This window comes from Coregonus clupeaformis, unplaced genomic scaffold (assembly GCF_020615455.1).
Source record: "Coregonus clupeaformis isolate EN_2021a unplaced genomic scaffold, ASM2061545v1 scaf0010, whole genome shotgun sequence".
In the NCBI taxonomy this organism is placed as follows: domain Eukaryota; kingdom Metazoa; phylum Chordata; class Actinopteri; order Salmoniformes; family Salmonidae; genus Coregonus; species Coregonus clupeaformis.
The window spans coordinates 778,306-800,684 of NW_025533465.1; the positions used below are offsets into that span (position 1 = coordinate 778,306).

At 43.0% G+C, this 22,379-nt stretch overlaps 1 protein-coding gene across 1 annotated transcript; it reads left to right on the top strand.

Annotated features, from left to right (window-relative positions):
- The first annotated feature begins 8,552 nt into the window (after window positions 1–8,552).
- LOC121551030 (riboflavin-binding protein) lies at window positions 8,553–15,258 on the top strand. Its single transcript, XM_041863554.1, has 6 exons — window positions 8,553–8,712; window positions 9,486–9,693; window positions 9,844–9,937; window positions 10,174–10,302; window positions 10,437–10,533; window positions 13,605–15,258. The coding sequence occupies exons 2-6, from the start codon at window positions 9,531–9,533 to the stop codon at window positions 13,974–13,976; spliced, it is 855 nt and encodes a 284-aa protein (XP_041719488.1). The 5' UTR covers window positions 8,553–8,712; window positions 9,486–9,530; the 3' UTR covers window positions 13,977–15,258.
- The last annotated feature ends 7,121 nt before the right edge of the window (window positions 15,259–22,379 follow it).

A 22,379-nucleotide genomic window follows, 5' to 3' on the forward strand; every position in this document is an offset into this window, starting at 1 on the left:
GAAAAAAGCTATAGCTTGTCTTAAATGTCTGTTTTCATTATTATAACATTAACCATAATGTATCCCTCTCCCACTCTCCTAGTAAAGAAGTGGGTCACAGCTTCCACACACACACACACACACACACACACACACACACACACACACACACACACAGACCGCCTGCGTGGAAAGAGACTCCCCAGAGGATCATCATTAAGAGGAAACAGACGTGGCTCTGGGCTTCAGAGAACACATTTAGACACACAGGAGGCTTGTTCCAATGCCAAGGCATGAGGAGTGTAAAAATCACATAAACAAGGGGATGAGAGGGAGGAGAGGAGAACAGACAGAGATAAAAAACACAACTGATGTTGCCAGTTATTTTTCCCTCTTCCTCTCTGAACCATCCATTGCCATGGGAACCTGTTTCCTTGTTTGTCTTTTCCTTGCCTTTCCCAGACCACTGTCATTTTAGACCAGACTGTTCTATACTCAATAAGATTATTCTTAATGCGTAGTCTCATTGTATTACATTTGGAAGAGGTGGTGAACTATAGCTTCATCCCACAGCCACTGTTGAGGGCCATGAGTTTGGTAAATTAGACCAGGTTCACTGTAATAAATCCCAAGTGTGCCACTGCCACCCTGTGGTGACACGTGACAGTGCAGCAACGTTGTCACGCCTATTTAAACAGCATTGAGTGGACCCATGCTGGCCTTCTCCCAGTGAGTCTGGGAAAGGCACCTTAGGGTTTGCTAAATTTCACAAATCCAATTCCGCCACTGTCCACTACAATAGTGCTGAATTCCCGATCGCCCCTACCACTATTTGCTTATTTGTTTACTTTAGCACCCTTCAGCAGCTTTTACTCATGTGACAAAGTCACCATGGTCCTTTCTGCCCTGACAACAAGGTTTTGCATCTGCGACTGACAATATATTTTACATAGGAAATCCATGAGGCAATAAAAGGAGCAGGCAGTTTAATGTAAACCAGTCTTTAGGCAGTCTTTCAGTTATTGTTCATGGAGGTACAGTCAGATCTGGATTGGCCTGCTTTGTATTACGCAATTGCAGATGGCACTGCCCCCATCATAGAGTCACTAACAAATCAAAGTCACAGTGTTATACATCACAACAGACAGTATCCTATCTATTGTCTGTCTAGCTGTCTGTCTGTCTGTCTCTCTTGTTCTCTCTCTCTTTCTCTCTTTCTCTCTCTCTCTCTCACACGCACATGCCCCCCCCCACCCAAGCATTAACAAGATCCCCCCCACCCCCACCCAAGAACTAACAAGATGACATCATTACTAGACGATGGCAGAAGGCATGGTGGGTAATCCGTGTGGTCAGCGTGTCTGTGTCTGAGTCAGGACGTGAGTCCCCTCTGCTAAACCAATGGATGAGCCCAGCAGGATGCCATTAAGCTCTGAATTCAGCACCACAGTCATCACCCACTGTTAGGGACAGCCACTCTAAGAGGATTGGTCAAACACACACACACACACACACACACACACAGACACACACACAGACACGTCTCAAATGGCTCACAACCAACCAGCCAGGGACTGAGGGAACAGCCTGCCCTAATGACCATGGCATGGCTCCTTTCTTTTGGGCACCTAGATATTCTCCTGGATCAGAGTCCCTCTTTTTACTGTAACTGTGAGAAACAACAGCAGACAGTAACTGTAAACCCATATGGGCCAGATAACTGTATTAGAGCTCCAGGTAAATTAGTCCATGTTTACGACTGAAAGGGGATTTGAAGGCAGGATTTGCCCTGGTCAAGTTGGGGTCTTAAAATCATTTTTGTTTTCAACTCAATGGGACTTCCTGTCACTCTTTTAAGCCAACTTCTAAAGAGAAACTATTTGTCATGTATAATTCATAGCTGTCTAGCTCAGGCAGAAGGCAGTACACAATAGACCAAAGATAAAAGGCAACAACAAAGACAGACACAGCAAAGCTTATTAGAGGAAAGTGCTTTCAGAGAGCAAGTTGAAATTGATGAAAGTCTTAGTGCAGTCTTTGTTTGTGAGTGTGTGAGTGTGTGTGTGTGTGTGTGTGTGTATGTATGTGTGTGTGTGTGTGTGTGCGTGTGTGTGTTTGTGTGTGTGTGTGTGTGTCGCTGTGGAGTAGAAAACAATGCTTAGCACTGTTGCAAAGTGGCTCTGCAGGCACTGTGAGTGTGAGAGAAAAATGGGGATCAGAATGGATGTGATGCACAGCATGTGAGTATATAGGATCTACTACTCCTCTGTTGATTTGATGACCACAGAGACAGCTGGAGTTAGAGTCTCCCTGGACACCTCCTGTCACACTCACACACATACATGTAGGCTTTACACTCACACTGTTCCTGTCCAGCTAAGCCTATTAAATAGAAGCAGAGGGTCGGTGTGTGAATCTGTTTGAGAGCATGTGTGGGCATGAGAAAAACAGTATACAGCTGCAGTAACAGGCTTAAAGTGGTAATGCCCCACTGACCCACTGAACACAGGCCACATGGGTATTCCATCCCAAGAAGTCTTTCTTAGGTTTTTGTAGGGCTAGGTTTTTTCCGGTTACACTCATTTAATTAGAACGCAAAACTAACAGTGGTTACAGCACACCCCTCATCTTCAACAGTGAATGAGGATGAATGCCAAAACAAAGTGTGATCAGCATGCATACGGCTGGTCGCACTGCAGAGAGAACAGAGAGGGGGAGGTCAGTGCGGTGTATTGATCTGTTCCCTCTGAGGTGTCATTGTAAAGGTAGAGTTATGGGGCAAACAGGGCCTTACGAGAGGACGCTCCCCTCCCATCCATCTACAGGAGACGAGACTGAGTCCAGAGACTGCTTGTAATACAAACATGAATCTGTCTGCGTAGTGTCTCATGCAATCTACACTGAGTATACAAAACATTAGGAACACCTTCCTACTGTTGAGTTCCACCCCCACAGCCCCAATTTGTCGGGGCATGGACTCTACAAGCTGTCGAAATCATTCCACAGGGATGCTGGCTCATGTTGACTCCAATGCTTCCCACAGTTGTGTCAAGTTAGCTGGATGTCCTTTGGGTGGTGTACCATTCTTGATACACACAGGAAACTGTTGAGCGTGAAAAACCCAGCAGCGTTGCAGTTCTTGACTCAAACCGTTGCGCCTGGCACATACTACTATACCCCGTTCAAAGGCACTTCATTATTTTGTCTTGCCTATTGACCCTCTGAATGGCACACAAACACAATCCATGTCTCAATTATCTCAAGGTTTAAAAATCCTTCTTTAACCCGTGTCCTCCCCTTCATCTACACTGATTAAAGCGATGACATCGACAAGCGATCATAGCTTTCACCTGGATTCACCTGGTCAGTCTATGTCATGGAAAGTGCAGGTGTTCCTAATGTTTTGTACACTGAGTGTCTCTTCCCTGTGTGTACACACAGACAGACACTCTGGAGCTATACCCTCAAATAAAGGTCACAACACCTGCTTCAATGTCACCACGTTTCTGTAAGCATTAAGGTGTGTTGGGTGTGATGAAAATAGAGAAAGCGTGTGTGTGTGTGTGTGTGTGTGTGTGTGTGTGCGAGCGCAGTGCACCTCTGTCAAAATCAAATCTGATCATTACTCATTGATTATTTCTCTCTGTTTATCACTCCATCTTTCTCTGAGCCTGTCTGTCACGGAATGGAAATGAAAAAATATCCTCTTGGATAGCGTAAAATGTCTACCGCCTCCCCCAGCCAAGTCATAAACTGGATGGGATGCCAAAAGAAGAAATGAAAAAGCCTTGCTCTCCCACTCTCGTTTATACAGATTAAGAAAAATATTGAAAACAAACTTCATCCATGTAACCATATGATATGCTCTGTTGTAGACAGAAAGTCCAATAATGTCACTGTTGGTTGTTTAGAGACACAGTATAGAGGCAATCCCATTAATAAAATAATGGGAGGTAAGTTAGTATAGGCCTTGTGTCGTGTGTCAGTGTGTAGCGGTAGGACGGAGTCAGGCGCAGGACACAGAACTTAGTAAACGACGTACTTTACTTAACAAAAGTAACAGAGCATAGCTTCCACGCAGGTAAGAAAAAATACCAGCTCACAAGAACAAAAGCAAAACAACGAACATTCACGCACAACACCATGAGGAAACCAGAGGGTAAAATAGGGAAACAAATTAACGTGATGGGAATCAGGTGTGTGCAATCAAGACAAAACAAGTGGAACACAGAAACATAGATCTGTGGCAGCTAGTACTCCGGTGACGACGAACGCCGAAACCTGCCCGAGCAAGGAGGAGGGCAGCCTCGGCTGAATTCGTGACACCTTGGCCCCAGAGAGAGGGGTAACAGAGCTAGGTTGGCCTGACCTGCTGTTGTTAGGTCACAGGCTCTTTTGGAAGGCTGTGGCACTGTCCATGGTCCTGATTTAGGTATTGGGGTAGAGGCAGTATAATGCTGTGTGGGACTTTTCTTAGGAAAATAAATGAATGGATGGCACCTCTTTACCATGGCAGGACTCTATAATACAGTTAAAACCTTTCGATCTTTTGCTAAGGAGCCGATGGCAATTGTACATGTCCAAGCACGGGCTTATCTGTCACCAATCCTGTTAACGCAGCAGGTCAGGGTGCTTAGCTAATATGGAGGATTTTACATATCATGACGTGAACAAAACACTGCAGATATTAGAGCGATGAAACAGATGCCGAGTTCAAGACAACTCGGAAACTCGTAACCTACTAGTAAAAATGTGTGCAGTGTAGTACTTCTTATTTCCACATTCAGATGCGCGTTGTCTTGAATGCGACAAGAAGGTTAGAAGCATTGTTTTACATCAGATAGAGTGTTTAGTTCACCTGCACAAATGGTGCTTTCAAGACAACTCGGAAACTCTGAACTGCAGCATGATATCGGTTAAAGGACAAGCGTTGCATAGAAGTGACGCCATCTGACATAAAACAATGGGTTAGTTATGCTGCGTTCAAATCATGTCGGGAACTCGTAAAAATATCCTTCTTACTGGGAAAAATGCAGATTTATGATGGTATGATGTCTGGACCCCGATCTTTCCCACATGCTGAACTCTGACACCATGCACCACTAAAAATTGCAACAAACATGGCCGCGATTTCTGCTGTCAATCGCGAGACTGGTTCTTGCGTTCCTTCCGAGCCCCGAGCACGTGAACGCTCCAAGTCGTTCCTCCGAACTAAACTAGTCATTCCTCCGATCACTCCGACATGACACTAACGCGGCATTAGAAGCACGTCCGTCCTGAACAGGTGTCTGTCTACAAGTTAGCCAGGTGGGCTACTAATCCGGTAGGCCTCTAAGAAAGAATTGTTTCAGTCCAGATACTCCACAAACTTTCAGCCACCACCGAGAGCAGACATTGATCACATCTCACAGTCCGTCGTTGCCACTGACGCCCACTTCCAGCAGGCATGGAGGATTGCACCCCGGGGCGCCTCTTCCCAATTCGTGGGGAGCACTAACACAGCAATGTATTTGCACGTTATACTGAACCCTTTAAAAAGTGTTTCTCCTAATTTTCCATTTTTCCCCCAATAGACTACATGGATGAATAATAATACTGTTTTTTTTTACTATTGAACATGACATTTTAGTGTACTATTTTACGGTTCGTTTTTTTATGTTCTTGATTTAGGCCTGATGGACCTTGGGTGTTTTTGAAAAGGCCATCTGGCTGAGAATAACCCCACAAAGTGTAATGACATAGTAGAACCACAGGGTGGGGGTCTTGCTATTGGAGAATGCTTCAGTTGGGCTTTAAACTGATGTGTCTGAAATGTCTCATCTCATATTTCGTAAGATTTTGTTTTTCTACTTTTTCCACCAATAATCTTACCCCCTGAAGATTACTGACACTAGTGGGACACTTTAAATAGAAAGACGACACAGTAATCAAGTCCATTCATCCAAAGGACATATGTAAAGCCAGAGACAGAAGAACTGTGCTTACTGGCATGAAGAACTGTGCTTACTGGCATATAAAACGACCTGTAAGAAACATGGTGTCTGACTATGATTTATGTAATTTAGGCTTTAAATATTGACAAAGCTCTCACTTGATGGATTATAATTTATCGCAGCATCCAGCATCTTCTCTCTTTTTCATGTACGCGAACACACATGGACACAACATTTTAGTAATTTAGCAGACGCTCAGTAGTGTGTGCATACATTTTCATACTGATGCCCCATGGGAATCGAACCCACAACCATCATGCTCTACAAACTGACACACTCTCTCTTCATCACTCCCCAACACGCCTTAATGAAACATGGTGACATTAAAGCACCCAGGTTTTAGTCATTTAGCAGATGCTCTTATCCAGAGCGACTTACAGTTAGTGAGTGCATACATTATTTATTTATATTATTATTATTTTCATACTGGCCCCCGGGGGAATCGAACCCACAACCCTGGCGTTGCAAAATCCATGCTCTACCAACTGAGCTAACTGGACCTATTGTGCACCGCCCCATGGGTCTCCCGGCCGCGGCCAGCTACGACAGAGCCTGGATTCGAACCAGGATCTCTAGTGGCACAGCTAGCACTGCGATGCAGTGCCTTAGACCACTGCGTCACTCGGGAGGTTGTGACCTTTTTAGACTTAATGTCAACACAAAGTCTTCTACCACTAGAATCAATTCGTACCTCTCAATGAGGAGTCATCATCTAGTAGAGATTGAGCCTAGATTGAGCCTATTTTCCCATTGCTATCTTATGTAAAGAGTTGTAGTTTTATTTTTTTAATAATATAAAGTATGCAATTCTATCAATATTCTGTAACTTCACACAATATTTTCCAGATCATTTCTAGGGTCCAGTCTGGATGAAGTAATACTCAGGCCACATTCTGTTGGCCTGGAATTCCAATCAGTCTGTATTTCACTTGTCGTTGCGTGAGAGAGCAGGTTGTGTGTGGCCTCTCTTAGCTTACGTAACCACACTACACAGCCTCTGCAAAGCAGCACAGACTACACTAATATTTCTGCTTTGTTTGGAGATTCAGAAAGGGGACTGTGAGATCAGTATTTTGAGTTGTCTTCCTCTTTAGTTGTCCACCACTCTTAAGTCAATCCAAAAAACAAAAGCCAAAGAAATGGGTCAGTGGATCACAGCAAAGAATGTCTTGCAATTAGCGAGACGACAAGGATGGTTACACTGTTTGCCAACTCTAGGCCCGGTTCCCGGTGACCCCGTGGTTAATTAAAAACAACAGTTCACAGCAATTCTCTGTCCCCCATTTCATTGGTCCCTGAATAGCTCCCACACAAAGGATATCATTCTTCGCCTTCTAATTGCCAAATGGAAATTGTTTCTGTCTGCTTCTCGCCCCCTCGTCCTCGAATATAAGTGCATTGTGAACAGCCCCTGATTATGAAACTGTCTGGTGAATTTGGGCCCATTTGAGGCCAATGTGTAGAATCCCCATCCTGCCAATAGGATGATATGAATCTAGGCATTCTATAGGTCTACTATGTGTTATTGCTCCAATAAGCTCCATTCTTTTCTTCTATGAATACAATGGACTTATATAAGACTCAAGGTATTGCACACCAATGCTACCAAACCCAATAATGTCAATGGATCAGAATGTCATTATCTTATTGTCATATCTTATTGTCATATCTTATTGTCATATCATTTCAGGGTCTTGGTTTTAGGCAATCGTATCTAGGCCACAAGGAACTTCATCTGCTGTGATGAGGCCAAAAGGCTTGAGACGACACAGAGAGTCTGAGGCAGGGATTAGTTGGCACCCCGGGTCTGAGGAGGAGAGAGATTACAGGACAAGAGTACAGGACAGGATGAGCACTGGGCAAAGTGTTTGTTTAGATCTCTATCTTCACCAACATACAGTAGGTCACACCGCCCAAACATTGAAACAAATGTATGCCTCATTGGAAAAATAAATGGAGTGCGGATTTTGCTGCAAGTGGCAGATTTAAGTTTATTTGTGGGGCAATGGTTGTCAGCAGGGAGATGTATTCCAGGCCCTCAGCATATCATACAGTATCAAATCTCATCCCTCACCTCCCCTTCAGACAAAGCCCTGACCTCTGGGTTTGTGGGAGGAGGGGAGGACAGGTGACTCAGCACTTGAGGAGGATGCACTTATACCAAGGACAACGGAGCGCCAACGCGTTCATTTAGGACCCAATCAATTTCATTAATCCACTGACAACCATATACTAGTGTTTTTCAGTAAACTGGTGCTTGATACAGAATGACAGTACCTTTGACACAGAATGACAGTACCTTTGATACAGAATGACAGTACCTGAACATAATATGCTCAGGCCAAATAATTTAAAGGTCATCATATTACATAGTACAATACTGGATGGGAATACCTCCACACATATCTTTCTAATTACTATGATGCAAATGATTGTGTGTGTGTGTGTCTGTGTGTGTGTGTGTGTGTGTCTGTGTGTGTTTGTGTGATATGGATTACCAGCAAGGGGGAGGTCGGAGGAGGTGGAGGGGGGAGGAGGTGGCCAGGGGCTTAGATGTCCTTCAGTTAAACCAGTGAGAAACTGTCGTGCTGCCCCTGGGAAGAATAGATCATAACAAGCAGAGAGCCCGGAGGAAGAGCTGCGTAGAGTGGTGCTGATTCGACGACGATTCCAAAGCTGAGGAGACAAGTCGCACAAGACCAAGCAGAATCAATAGGAAAACGGTTTCTCCCACCGACAGGTAGGCTAATGCAGGCGAGGAGTAAAGTATTTTTGTCGATAGTGGAAAATAAACAAATAGACACCGATTGCAAACTACGCAGTTGAGATGTTGTGGTGTGAAATATTTTCATTCCCGTTATTTTGTTTAAAGCTAATCAAACATGGTTTTACAGTAGCCATTTGTTCAAGTTAATTATTTTGTCGTCAATTATTATTATTAGTTGATAGTTTAGTTTGTCAGGTATGGTCATCGTTTTACTGTAAGAAAGTCAGTCATTTGTATGTTTGTAGCTGATATTTTCAAGTAGCCTACATACAGACGACCTACAATAAGTAGCCTACATTGTTATACACCTAACAAAGCGATTAGTAAACTCTGAAATGTGTTAAAGATGTCTGTAACTCATTTTCTATAAAATACTTAAACGGAAGTTCATAAGAAAATACCATATTTAGGATTTAATCAGTTATTGTTATGCATGCTTAGCGTTATCTAATGACTAGATAGGCTATAGCGTAATATTTTACAGGCTGTGTCATACATCACACCAATCTTTGAACCTCCTTAATTAGGCTAGATGCTCCAAGGCACGTCATTGAATACAAACTATGTTATGGACAGACTAGACAGTGGTTGATCAATGGTGGTTGATCTTACTCCCTTTTTGATGGAAACATTCTCTTTAGTGCTATAGGCAATAGGGAAACATTCAAATGTCACATTATTTAAAAAACTGGTCTTGATATTGTATGGTTCACTGAACCCGTTTATCTCCCGCTCTGCTGTCCAAGGTCCTGATTATAGCCAGCTAGCTGAACGTATCGCAGGTTGAAGAAATGGCTATCACGTCAAACTCCCTGCCATTGGTCTGTGCATATTTAGCAGCTGCCCTGATTGGTCGCATTTTGTGTTTGGAGGGGGCGTGTCTACAGGACGGTAGACTGAAGGCCACGCCCAGCCAGGAACCGCACCTGAAAGAGTGCACAATCTATGCTGAGAGTGAGTGAGAGCACTGTGCTTTTGAAAGACCACAACATGCATTGTCAAACCATGATAATGACAGAAAACTGCTGTTGGAAGTTTGCTATCCAAATCCTCAGTCCTCCACACCCCATGGTCATAATCTCTCCATATCTGTTCTCTCATCAGATGCATGTTGTTCAGAGGATGACATCCAGGATCTTAATCCCACAACCAGTGAGAAGAACAGCCCCTGGGACAAGTGTGGGAAACTGAGCCCAACGTAAGTCTGAGATTTAGAGTGGCATTTGATCATGACTTGCTGATATAACCAATATTTTCAATCTATCACATCAAAGCCAATAGCCAACAGAGACAAAAGCATTGCACTGCTGGAGCAAAGAGATAGTTACATGCTGTGGTCTACCCTCTCTCTCTCTCTCTCTCTCTCTCTCTCTCTCTCTCTCTCTCTCTCTCTCTCTCTCTCTCTCTCTCTCTCTCATCCATCTCTATTTCCAGGTGTGAGGGCTTCCTGAAGCGTGTGACCTGTTTCTACCGTTGTTCCCCTGATGCAGCCCGCTGGCCTCACTCTCGCCACCAGTCCTCCATGCAGGCCGTGCCACTGTGCCACAGCTTCTGCCGTGACTGGTGAGCTCACTACAATAACCTAGGATCCCTGATGTAAACTGTACTGAAGGCTCTGCACTAACCACATCACATCATCCAGCAGTATAAAATGTTGATCTGTCATCTGGTCATTGCAACATTACATTTTTCTTCAGGTATGAGGCCTGCAGGATGGACATGACCTGTGCTCGTAACTGGGCCAGAGACCCCAGAGGACAGAACTGCACTGGGAACTGTGTGCCGTATCAGCAGGTAGGCTGTTGTTTGGAGGGCAGCAGCAGTCAGTCTCATGGGCGTTAGCCATGTTGAGTTGGCTGTAATGCTGTGTTGAGCTGTGTTTTAACCTTAGAAGACAAGTTTTGATTTCGAAAATAGATATTTAGAGTCAGTGATTCATTTCTTTGAGGAAGTAAAGGACCATCCTAGTCTTTTTCTCCAGCTCTGTCTCTTATGATAGAGCTGTAGGAACATATAGAAGCCTGGCACGCAAGGCTAGGTTAGCTAAGAATCATGGGTAGTATAGCTGAGTCAGTGTTAGTTGTACTGGTACTGCTGGTCTCAGTGGTCAGTGAGGGGTTAAGGACACAGAGCCTGGCTCAGTGGAATAAAAGGCGGGGCTCTGCCAGGGGCGGACTGGGACCAGATATCGTCCCTGGCATTTCTAACAAACCTGGCAATTTTTTTCCTTGATGCCCCCACACCGGCCCATTTTTTTATTCGAGGCCCTCACACCGGCCCATTTCTTCCCTTGAGGCCGCCATTATTAGCCAGATAATTATCATTTTGCACAAATAATCCAAGTTAGACAGGCCCACTGTGCTAAAAATGGTCCAGCCTATCTGGCATTTGCCCAGAATGCCAGATGGCCAGTCTGCCCCTGGGCTCTGCTCTGTACTGCTCCACTGGACAGAAGAGGATATAAAAAGAGGCAGAGTGACCCAGGGCTAGTGCACAGCTGGGACCAACTGTGAACCTCCCAGAGTCACACACAAGCATGCATGTACACCAGAGGAGGCTGGTGGGAGGAGATGTAGGAGGACTGGCTCATTGTAATGGCTGTATTGGAATAAATGGAATGGTACAAAAAACATCAAACACGTGTTTGACTCCATTCCATTGATTCCATTCTAGCCATTATAATGAGCCCGTCCTCCTATAGCTCCTCCCACCAGCCCCCTCTTTCATACACACACACACGCACACACACACGCACGCACACACACACACACACACATAATTAGTGGTTGGATGTGATGATGAGAGGTGACAGGAGTGTGTGTATGTTTGTGTGGGAACCACAAATAGACCAAATAAAAACATAATTATTGTGAGGCCATTAAATTAAAGTTAAGCTGTTATGAATATAATGAGGCTCCTGCTATACAGAGACCTCAAAAAGACCCCAAAAGGATGAGTCAGAATGTTTGAACAAAACAACTCACATCAACTCACATTAGTTTGACCCTTTACAAAAGAGCAACTGACTTTGGAACTCAAATGAGGTTGGAAGCCATTTGTGTCCAGACATTTTAATGACGGCTCTTTTAATGATCTTCAGCTGTTCAAAACTCTAGGTAGACAGTTTGAGGTAGACAGTTTGTAGGTTAGATTGGAATATTCAGTTTGATTCCTCATCAGACAAAGGAATTGGGAAGCCAACTGCACCCCACCCATTCACATGTCCTCCCTAATCGAGCTGACAACGCTTCAGTCTGCCTCAGGGCCACTGTACACAGCACAGGCAGGCTCCAAATAAATACACGGAAACACACACACTTACACGTAGGCTACTGCACTCACATATAGGCTACATACACACACACACACACACACACACACACGCACTTACTGCATTCACACATAAGCTAGACACACACAAAAACATTTGTCCATGCACATACAATACTGCACACACACGTACAGACTATCAAAACATCCCCTGGCCCTTCTCCCAGGCTCTTCTCTGGCTTTCTCCCTCATCATATGTAAGCTCTGCTGGCTCCTCTATATCGCCTCACTGGTCACAGCAATGTTCTTATTTACATCATCAACAAGGAAACCAACACTCTCTTCACGCTCTCCACTCAAAGACTGGGTCTGAAGTCGGAAGTGACTCTGCACTAACATGCACACAGACTGACAGCCTGTGTTGCGCTAACAGCAGGTTGACGTTTATTGGGATGAATCTTCTCCTTAAGGCAGAACTGAGCGATTTCCGCTAGATCGGCCAACGAAAAGTCAAAATATTGGCTATATTGTAAACATGTATGAAAACAAATGTAAGGTTAGGGTTAGGCACATGACCATGGCCGCCCCAGGAGAGGAGGCTAGTAATAAGACCAGCTAGTAGCTATATTGCTGCACAGCAACAGCTTTGTCCTTCTAACACAGTCAATATAGCAGTGCTTCCTAAATGTTCTGAGTGACTCACTCACTCCTAATCCCTCAGACTGACAGGATGAGAGAGGGGGAGAGGAGAGGTGGGTGGGAGGGAGGAGAGAGGGGGAGAGAAGAGTTATAACGGTTGCACTTCTTACAAAGTGGTGATGACTCACTCCCCAGAGAATCAGAGCTTACAGATGTAGGATCTTAATTTGACCTATATTGTCACAGCAAAAGAATCATGCAGCAACATGATTTAAATGTTTAGTCCATAATGTAGCTGGAGCTGTGGTTAAGCTATTAGCTGGCCAGAAATAGGCTACATGAAAAGTGTAATACTGTTAATATAATCATGTGTTAGATTGGGTTTTCAGTTAATTTATGTAAATCACAAAGCTAATCTGCATTTCCTGCATTGCTGTAAAAATCCTCAGTGATCAAATTCAGATCCTACATCTGTAAATGTGTAAAACCACAGTGTCACTACCATTCCACTAATAAGCTTTTCCAATCTAAAGCTTTTCTGAGAAATGTAGGCTTAGACTTCATGATGTTTTTTTTAGCCCTAAAACCTGAATTTGGATTCAAGTGAAGGGAAAAACATATTTATTTCCCTTAATCAGCTGGCTTTTAGATGAGAGATGAAGCATGACCTTGTGTGCTGCTCCCCCGTGTCTCTAAAAGCCTTTCTCTGTATGTTGAGGGCCACTAATGGATGGGTGAGAGAGGGGTGGGAGTGGCAGCTGCTGCAAAGGCTTTGTTTTTTCAGGGTTGGCATTGCCCTGAAAAGGTACATAATCAATAGTCCATTTAAAATGAGTGCCTTAATTAGAGGTATAATTTGCAACACAAAGAAAAGATAAGGCTCAAATGTTTCAATATATTTAGTTTGAATCTAATGTCAAACCACACCTCCAATGATTTGCTCTTTGCTACCACAGATGTACCAGCACGGCCGGGACCTGTGTGAGAGCCTGTGGGGGGACTCCTTCATGACGGTGGAAGATGAGAAGGAGGAACGGGAGGGAGGTGAGGGTATTAGCAATGGTAATAGCGGACGTCCCTGTGGATGCCTGACCCTCAGCCCCTCGGATAGGGAGGTGATCGCTGCTCTCAGGGCCCTGGAGGAAGACCCAGAGGAGCTGGACACCACCAAGAGTGGCTTGCCTCAGTACCGTGCCCCCTGCCACACGCAGCCCCAGACCAAGCCTGCCACACTGCCCCCGCAGGCGCGGAGGAGCATCGACAACATTGTGATGCGGAAACGCTCGGTCGTGGTGGATGATGTGGAGGGTAGTGGGAGTGGGCTGTAGAAGAACTGACAGAATCTGATCTCTGAATCTGTAGCACTGTCCCCCAGCTGGGGTTGTTATATCTTGCTCCTATAACTAACCTTACCTCACATACTGTACCTCTTGTCATTACGCACCATTATAACCCATCAATCAAATGTTGCTTAGAGACGCTCCATGTTTTGAAGTAATACCAGACATATAAACCATTCTGACATGACATGCCTTTAACACTGTGTAAATAATGTACGAATAGTGACATTGACCATAACATTATTCTGAAAGGCAGAACAATCAGCAGCTAACATCAAAGTGTATCATCATGCTGTATTACAGTGTGTTGTTACATGGTACTTGGCCCAGGGACTGCAGTTGAAAATTAGCCGGCTAGCTAAAACTGGCACATTTATACAGTTGTAATGTTAATGTGCACTGTCCCTATAAAAGTAAATGTAATAAAGAAAAGAGTTGCTAAAACAGGTGACACCATTCATGATCACCATCAATGTTTGACATGTAATTGTCAGTCATGTATGCTCATTATAAACATATGTAGTCTTGCAGCTACATTAGTAGGCCTACAAATTAAAATATCTATCATCTTGTGAGGTGCCTGGGGCTGGCTCAATGCATATCATACTGTAGAGTTATGTTTACCCATCAGTAGACTGCAGCTGGTAGTTTCTAAACTGCAGTTGTGTAACTTTGCCATCAGACTAGGCATAAAGGAGATATAAGTATTAATACTGAAGCATCCAAAATTCCTCTATTCCTCAATCCTAAACACTTTTTTTAGACATACCTGTACAACTGTCAACATGCTTGGAAGATTTTACTATTGTGATATAACGTAATGTACTACTGTCTTCTTGTCATTAAATGTTTGATAGTGGAGGAGGGAGGTAGGGTGTTTGTGATGGTGGTGCACAGCAACATCATTAGAGTGGTTGCCATCCTGCAACCATAGGAGTCAGTCAAGTTGTAAAAATGCTGAAGTATTCTTTATAGCTGGAGGAAGTCTTGAATTTCAGAAAGAGAATCTGCACAAAGGACAGACTTAGACTGCTGATGTGGAAACATGACTCATGCCAGTAATGCTTTTGTGTTAGTTTGATAATGCATCAAAACTCTATTGAGGCAATGTCATTCAAGATGCTGTGAAGTAGAATTAGAGCCAAACTCTATAGAATGTCTATAGAATGGAGGACCAAAAGGGAACCTGTTTGTCTGAGTGTGACAAGAATACCAATTTGGTGTTCTTGTGTTTCTTGACATCCTCAATAAACACTGGATTTCTAAATCATTCCTTGGTATTTTCTATTATGTCATTATTAGAGCTGTTGCCAGATCAAAAGACATAGCAAATATGTGTTCTGTGTTCTCCATATGCAGCACTGTCCAACCATTTGGAGAGGAGAGGAGAGGAGAGGAGAGGAGAGGAGAGGAGAGGAGAGGCTATCACACGTAACCTGGGAATGTTTGAACCCCAAGAGGGGAGCCAAATTTTGATTTACGTCGATGATATACTGGTAGCAAACCCCTCAGAGGAGGGGTGTAAAAAGGATACTCTCCAGTTGTTAACCTTTATGGCAGGACAAGGACACAAGGTCAGTAAAAAGAAACTACAACTCTGACAGAAAGAGGTAATATATCTAGGTCATACGATAACGCAGGATGGGAGAACCCTAAACTCGTCAAGAAAAACAGCAATATTAGAAGCTCCTAAACCTCTGAATAAGAAACAAATGATGAGCTTTTTGGGAATGATAAATTACTGTCGAGCATGGATTCCCCATTATGCATTACACACTGGAAAATTGAGTGATCTTATCTAAAAAAAAGTTAGCCAAACCAAGGTTAACAACTACTCCGTTCCCCTTGACGGGCTTTAACTCTCCGTCAGGTTTATCCTGCATGATTAAATTCTTCAAGCCACCTGGGAATGTGGTGAAGGAGTCTTTTAGTAACTTGCACTATCTGTATCCCCCGATAACAAAGTCACCCCGACCTAGGTTACCTCCGTTTGAAGTCTCAGGGGATTCTTATTATTGTTTTTCTAGGACTAATAAGATAGGATACAGGGTAGGGCATCTTAGCTCCTGCTCCCACACAGAGAATGTCACAACTAAAGAGACCATGACTAATCTCTCCTCTTTGTTGCAGCCAGAGAATTTTAGGAACCAAAACCAGGCCCGTGCTGACATCTGGTGGTTGTGTGGTAATGACAGATTGTGGCCTCACCTACATACGAATTGGACGGGAACCTGTGCGTTAGTTCAACTGGTAATGCCCTTCACTCTCATCAAACAATCAAACGTTTCAGAAAAGGGTGGGTTGGCACGTAGAAAACGGGACCTCCTCCCGGGATCCTTTGATGAAAGGATATATATTGATGGGATAGGAGTACCTCGAGGGGTTCCAGAAGAATTCAAAGCTAGGAATCAGATCGCAGCTGGGTTTGAACCAAGTCTTTTCTGGTGGTCAACAAATAATAAAAACGTAGATTGGATCAATTATATTTACTATAACCAGCAAAGATGTATAAACCACACTCGTGATGCAATAAAGGGATTGGCTGAGCAGACAGCGGCAACTAGCTTAATGGCATGGCAGAATAGAATAGCTTTAGATATGCTTTTGGCTGAGCGGGGCGGAGTTTGTGTTCTGTTTGGATCTATGTGCTGTACTTTCATCCCCAACAATACAGCACCGGACGGGTCCGTGACCAAAGCTCTTCAGGGACTCACCACGCTGGCGAACGAACTGGCCGAGAACTCTGGTATTGATAGCTCCCTAAACGGTTGGTTTGATAACATGTTTGGTAAATGGAAAACTATTGTTGTAACTAAGGTGGGTGCAGTAATCTGGGTGCAGCTATAGCTTCTATGGGTATACTTGTTCTTTGTGGATGTTGTCTTATTCCCTGTGTCCGAGGGTTGGTGAGCAAGGCGTTGGAGTATGCAGTATCACAGCAGATGGTGAGATACGGCCCAATCCCGGACTCCGACCAACCGAATGAAGAAAATGACCCACCAGGCTTGGTGGAGGATGACGACTATTCAGATAGTTTGAGACTGGATGAAACTTTTCTTAGTTCTAATGTGTGAAGGTTGCAGTGAAAATCTGACGAAGAACTGTGACTGGATGTTTTCCTAGAACTATAAATCTCTAGTTTAAAAGTTATTGTAATGATCTTTTGTGTATTAAAGTATTGCTTTAAGTATGGTGTACATTTAAATTTTTAGTCATTTAGCAGACGCTCTTATCCAGAGCAACTGGTTTGTGAGTGCATACATTATTTTTTAATTTTTTTTCATACTGGCCCCCCGTGGGAATCAAACCCACAACCTTGGCGTTGCAAACACCATGCTCTACCAACTGAGCTACATCCCCTGCCGGCCATTCCCTCCCCTACCCTGGGCCAATTGAGTGCCGCCTCATGGGTCTCGCGGTCGCGGCCGGCTACGACCGAGCCTGGATTCGAACCAGGATCTCTAGTGGCACAGCTAGCACTGCGATGCAGTGCCTTAGACCACTGCGCCACTCATACTAGTTAACCAATGTTGCAGGATGTGATGAAGCAAATGTTCTTCACTATAGGCTTAGACTGTTGTTTCCAGATAGTGGGTAAACAGGTTAGGTACCATTGCTAAAGAGTAATGTTACGCTTTTAATCATGGGGTAACCCTGATGAACCTGTATTGAATGAGACAATCTTTAATGTTTTTATATGCAAATCAACTTATATGCTTCAATGTGTGTGATTCATTTCTATAACAACATATCTTTTGTGAGTATGTGTGTAATATTCAGTCAAAGGGTGGATTGATAGATTAATTATTAATGACTAATTATTACACCCTGAAACTGTGTGAAATGTGTTAGAATGTGTGAGTGTAGGACCAGTAAAGATTATGACATTGTGTTACTATTTAGCAATGAGTAAGAGAGTTAGGCCAGACAACAAAGGACAAGGAGAACTGTCTACCGGCAACTGAGAAACCAAGATAACTGAGGAATTTAGGGAGGAGAGAAACTGTTAGGCTTGGAAAAGTGTATGTGTGTGTGTGAACTGATGGTCAGGAGAGCAATTATAAAGTGGAAAACTACAGCCTGCCTAAAGAGGGGAGGGATTTTTGTATGACGTATGAGTATAAAAGATGGACTCTGAAATTGTGATGGCAGAATTCTCAATGAATAAATATATCTGACTATGCAGACCGGGACTCTGTCCGTTTCTTGATTTTGGGAGATGCACGGAGACACTGAAATAGTTTGTTAAATAATTCACGTAACACATACACTTAGGTTGGAGTCATTAAAACTCATTAACACTCCACAAATTTCTTGTGAACAAACTATAGTTTTGGCAAGTCGGTTGTGCATGACACAAGTAATTTTTCCAACAATTGTTTACAGACAGATTATTTCACTTATAATTCACTGTATCACAATTCCAGTGGGTCAGAAGTTTACATTCACTAAGTTGACTATGCCTTTAAACAGCTTGGAAAATTCCAGAAAATGATGTCATGGCTTTAGAAGCTTCTGATAGGCTAATTGACATCATTTGAGTCAATTGGAGGTGTACCTGTGGATGTATTTCAAGGCCTACCTTCAAACGCAGTGCCTCTTTGCTTGATATCATGGGAAAATCAAAAGAAAACAGCCAAGACCGCCGAAAAAAAATTGTAGACCTACACAAGTCTGGTTCATCCTTGGGAGCAATTTCCAAACGCCTGAAGGTACCACATTCATCTGTACAAACAATAGTACACAAGTATAAACACCAAGGGACCACGCAGCCGTCATACCGCTCAGGAAGGAGACGCGTTCTGTCTCCTAGAGATGAACGTACATTGGTGCGAAAAGTGCAAATCAATCCCAGAACAACAGCAAAGGACCTTGTGAAGATGCTGGAGGAAACAGGTACACAAGTATCTATATCCACAGTAAAACAAGTCCTATATCGACATAACCCGAAAGGCCGCTCAGCAAGGAAGAAGCCACTGCTCCAAAACCGCCATAAAAAGACAGACTACGGTTTGCAACTGCACATGGGGACAAAGATCGTACTTTTTGGAGAAATGTCCTCTGGTCTGATGAAACAAAAATAGAACTGTTTGACCATAATGACCATCGTTATGTTTGGAGGATAAAGGGGGATGCTTGCAAGCCGAAGAACACCATCCCAACCGTGAAGCACGGGGGTGGCAGCATCATGCTGTAGGGGTGCTTTGTTGCAAGAGGGACTGGTGCACTTCACAAAATAGATTGCATCATGATGACGTTTGACCCAAGTTAAACAATTTAAAGGCAATGCTACCAAATACTAATTGAGTGTATGTAAACATCTGACCCACTGGGAATGCGATGAAAGAAATAAAAGCTGAAATAAATAATTCTCTCTACTATTATTCTGACATTTCACATTCTTAAAATAAAGTGGTGATCCTAACTGACCTAAAACAGGGAATTTTTACTAGGATTAAATGTCAAAAATTTTGAAAAACTGAGTTTAAATGGATTTGGCTAAGATGTATGTAAACTTCCGACTTCAACTGTATATGTATTGTTAAAATTACAAAGGCGCAACACCACAAGTTAAAGCCTTCAATATGGTTGTTTTTAAAAGAATAATGTCCCACTCAAATTAGTAGTATGAGACCACACTGTGTGTGTGTGTGTGTGTGTGTGTGCATGCATACGCGTGTGTGTGCTTGCATGTGTGTGGTATTATTGATATGACTATAGCTATAATGACACACAACTTTATTGTATTATTTGTATTAGCCTCCTGCACGCACACACACACACACACACACACACACACACACACACACACACACAAAGTAGTACTTGACATTTTCCTGCCTAAAGGATAGACAGCAAAACACAGCCTGCTCCACCCTCTTGAATTCTCTCCATCCCACCCTTCTTCTGTATAATTCCTAGGGTTGATAGATAATGTTTCTGCCCATGTACAGTACATTATGGGGATATTATAAACAGAATGTACAGGCAACTGCCAAAATAATGGAAACAAATTAGGGATTCCAAGTATATTGAAAGCAGGTACTTCCACACAGGTGTGGTTCCTGAGTTAATTAAGCATTTAACATCCCATCATGCTTAGGGTCATGAATAAAAATTCTGGGCAGACCATTATTTTGGCTACCATAGCTATTCCCCTATTGGATGACAATGCCCCCATCCACAGGGCACGAGTATTCACTGAATGGTTTGATGAGCATGAAAACGATGTAAACCATATGCCATGGCCGTCACAGTCAACAGATCTCAACCCAATTGAACACTTATGGGAGATTATGGAGTGATGCCTGAGACAGCATTTCCACCACCATCAACAAAAAATGTCTCATGGAAGAATGGTGTCGCATCCCTCCACTAGAGTTCCAGACACTTGTAGAATATTTGCCAAGGTGCATTGAAGCTGTTCTGGCTCACAGTGACCCAAAGCCCTATTAAGACACTTTATGTGGTGTTTCCTTTATGTGGTGTTTTTTTCCCTGTGCGCTTTATGAAAAATATTGTTAGGGGGCAGTGTCATTGAACTCCAGCAGTAGAATACATTGCTTGTCAAATCATTGTTCAAAATCATTAGGTCTGGCTATGCTTTATTTCTTAAAGGTCTAAGCCGCTGATCCCATGGATCATTTAGCTATTTGATTTAGAATTGTATATTGAATTTGGCCTTTACTACTATAGCCCATAGAAACACATTGAACACATTCATAAATGGCAACAAAAAAAAGACAGTCAAAAAATAAACCATATGGAATAAGGTTTTGAAGTGTCTGTTCTAAAAGTTAAAAGATGAGACATAATAATTCTAATCAGAAGACACTATTAACATGTGAATATTATTAGTAACATAATAGCAGAATAACTGCAGATTAAATAATGCTGTAATTGAAAATTGTACACCCAATATAGGTTACTGCATGTTAGCAGATACCCATATACTTCCAGTCATTGCGTTTACACTAGTTAGAATTGGCTCGCGAAACTACCTCTTAACTTCCTTCATACCGGACACAAGAGGCATAAAAATGGTGTCCACGAGTTCATTTGACTCTGCCAAAATCCCGAGGTATGCATTTAAGAGTTATAATTGATTTTGTACCCTATGTTGTGTTTCTCACCAATGTTGTTGTCTTCTCACACTAGTCAAACCCCACAATCGAATAAACGGCTTATGCAGCTCCCTTAGCCTCTAGATTACATAGGATATTGCAAACAAATAATCTGAACTAAAAACATACATATTTTGGCATTTCTGTGCATTCTTGACCATCGCTAATCAATATCCAAAAACAGCAAGTTTTTTCCGCGAACCTGCACATCATCATCTTCTGTCTTTTGTGGCATCAATGTGATTGGTTATGGCAGGCGAAACGGGAGGCGCGGTAGTCTAGTGGGTGGTGCGAATAATGACAAGCGAACCTGGGGAGCTTTGTGTTCACATTGTCCTAAAAAAGGGGAACCGGACTGCAGAATTTAAGCAGAGTTCGGTTCGCTTCGGGGGATCTTTTGAGGGGTCTGAGTTCACACTGCACAAAAATATAAGCGAACCGCACTGAGTTCCCAAAAATTGGCCGAAAGGGACCAAGTGTGAAAACACCCTTCAAAACATCTTCAACCAGTAAAATGTCTCTTTTGCTAGCTTTTGCTACAGCCTATGTCAATGACTGTTACCATTCTAGCTAACAATCGCTGCGTCCAAAATAGGTATTTTGCAAAGGTGACAACTAAATATAATCTTCGCAACTGTTCAAACAATAATCAAAACAACACCGTAAGCGTATAAGAACCCCAAAAAAGTATTTTTGTTTAGAAGTAATAATTATGTAAATAATGTAGTCTATGTTAAATGGGGGAACTCGAATGGCAGTCTTTCTGAATACTTGATGGAACCCATCCGTGCCTGACGTCAGTGTGTAGTGTGCTGAAAAGCCGTCTGTAGTTGTACGTGTAATGCCATGTTCACTTGCTAGTCGGAACTAGGAAACTCGGACATTTCCGAAATGCTAACTATACTGAACAAAAATAGAAACACAACATGCAGCAATTTCATAGATATTACTGAGTTGAAATCAATTGAAATACATTCATTAGGACCTAATCTATTGATTTCACATTACTGGGCAGCCATGTGTGGACCTTGGAGGGCATAGGCCCACCCACTTGGCAGCCAGGCCCAGCCAATCAGAAGGAGTTTTTCCCCACAAAAGGGCTTTATTACAAACCGAAATACTTCTCGTCTGATCTTGGCAAAGGAGAAATGCTCCTTTGTGCACAACATTCTAGAGAAATAAGCTGTTTGTGCGTATGGAACATTTCTGGGATTTTTTATTTCAGCTCATGAAACATGGGACCAACACTTTAAATGTTGCATTGATA

Coding starts and splice junctions, on each gene's coding strand:
- LOC121551030 (XM_041863554.1), top strand. CDS start 9,531: ATGGCTATCACGTCAAACTCCCTGCCATTGGTCTGTGCATATTTAGCA. Junction 9,938..10,173: donor TGTGGGAAACTGAGCCCAAC/GTAAGTCTGAGA, acceptor CTCTATTTCCAG/GTGTGAGGGCTTCCTGAAGC. Junction 10,534..13,604: donor ACTGTGTGCCGTATCAGCAG/GTAGGCTGTTGT, acceptor TTGCTACCACAG/ATGTACCAGCACGGCCGGGA.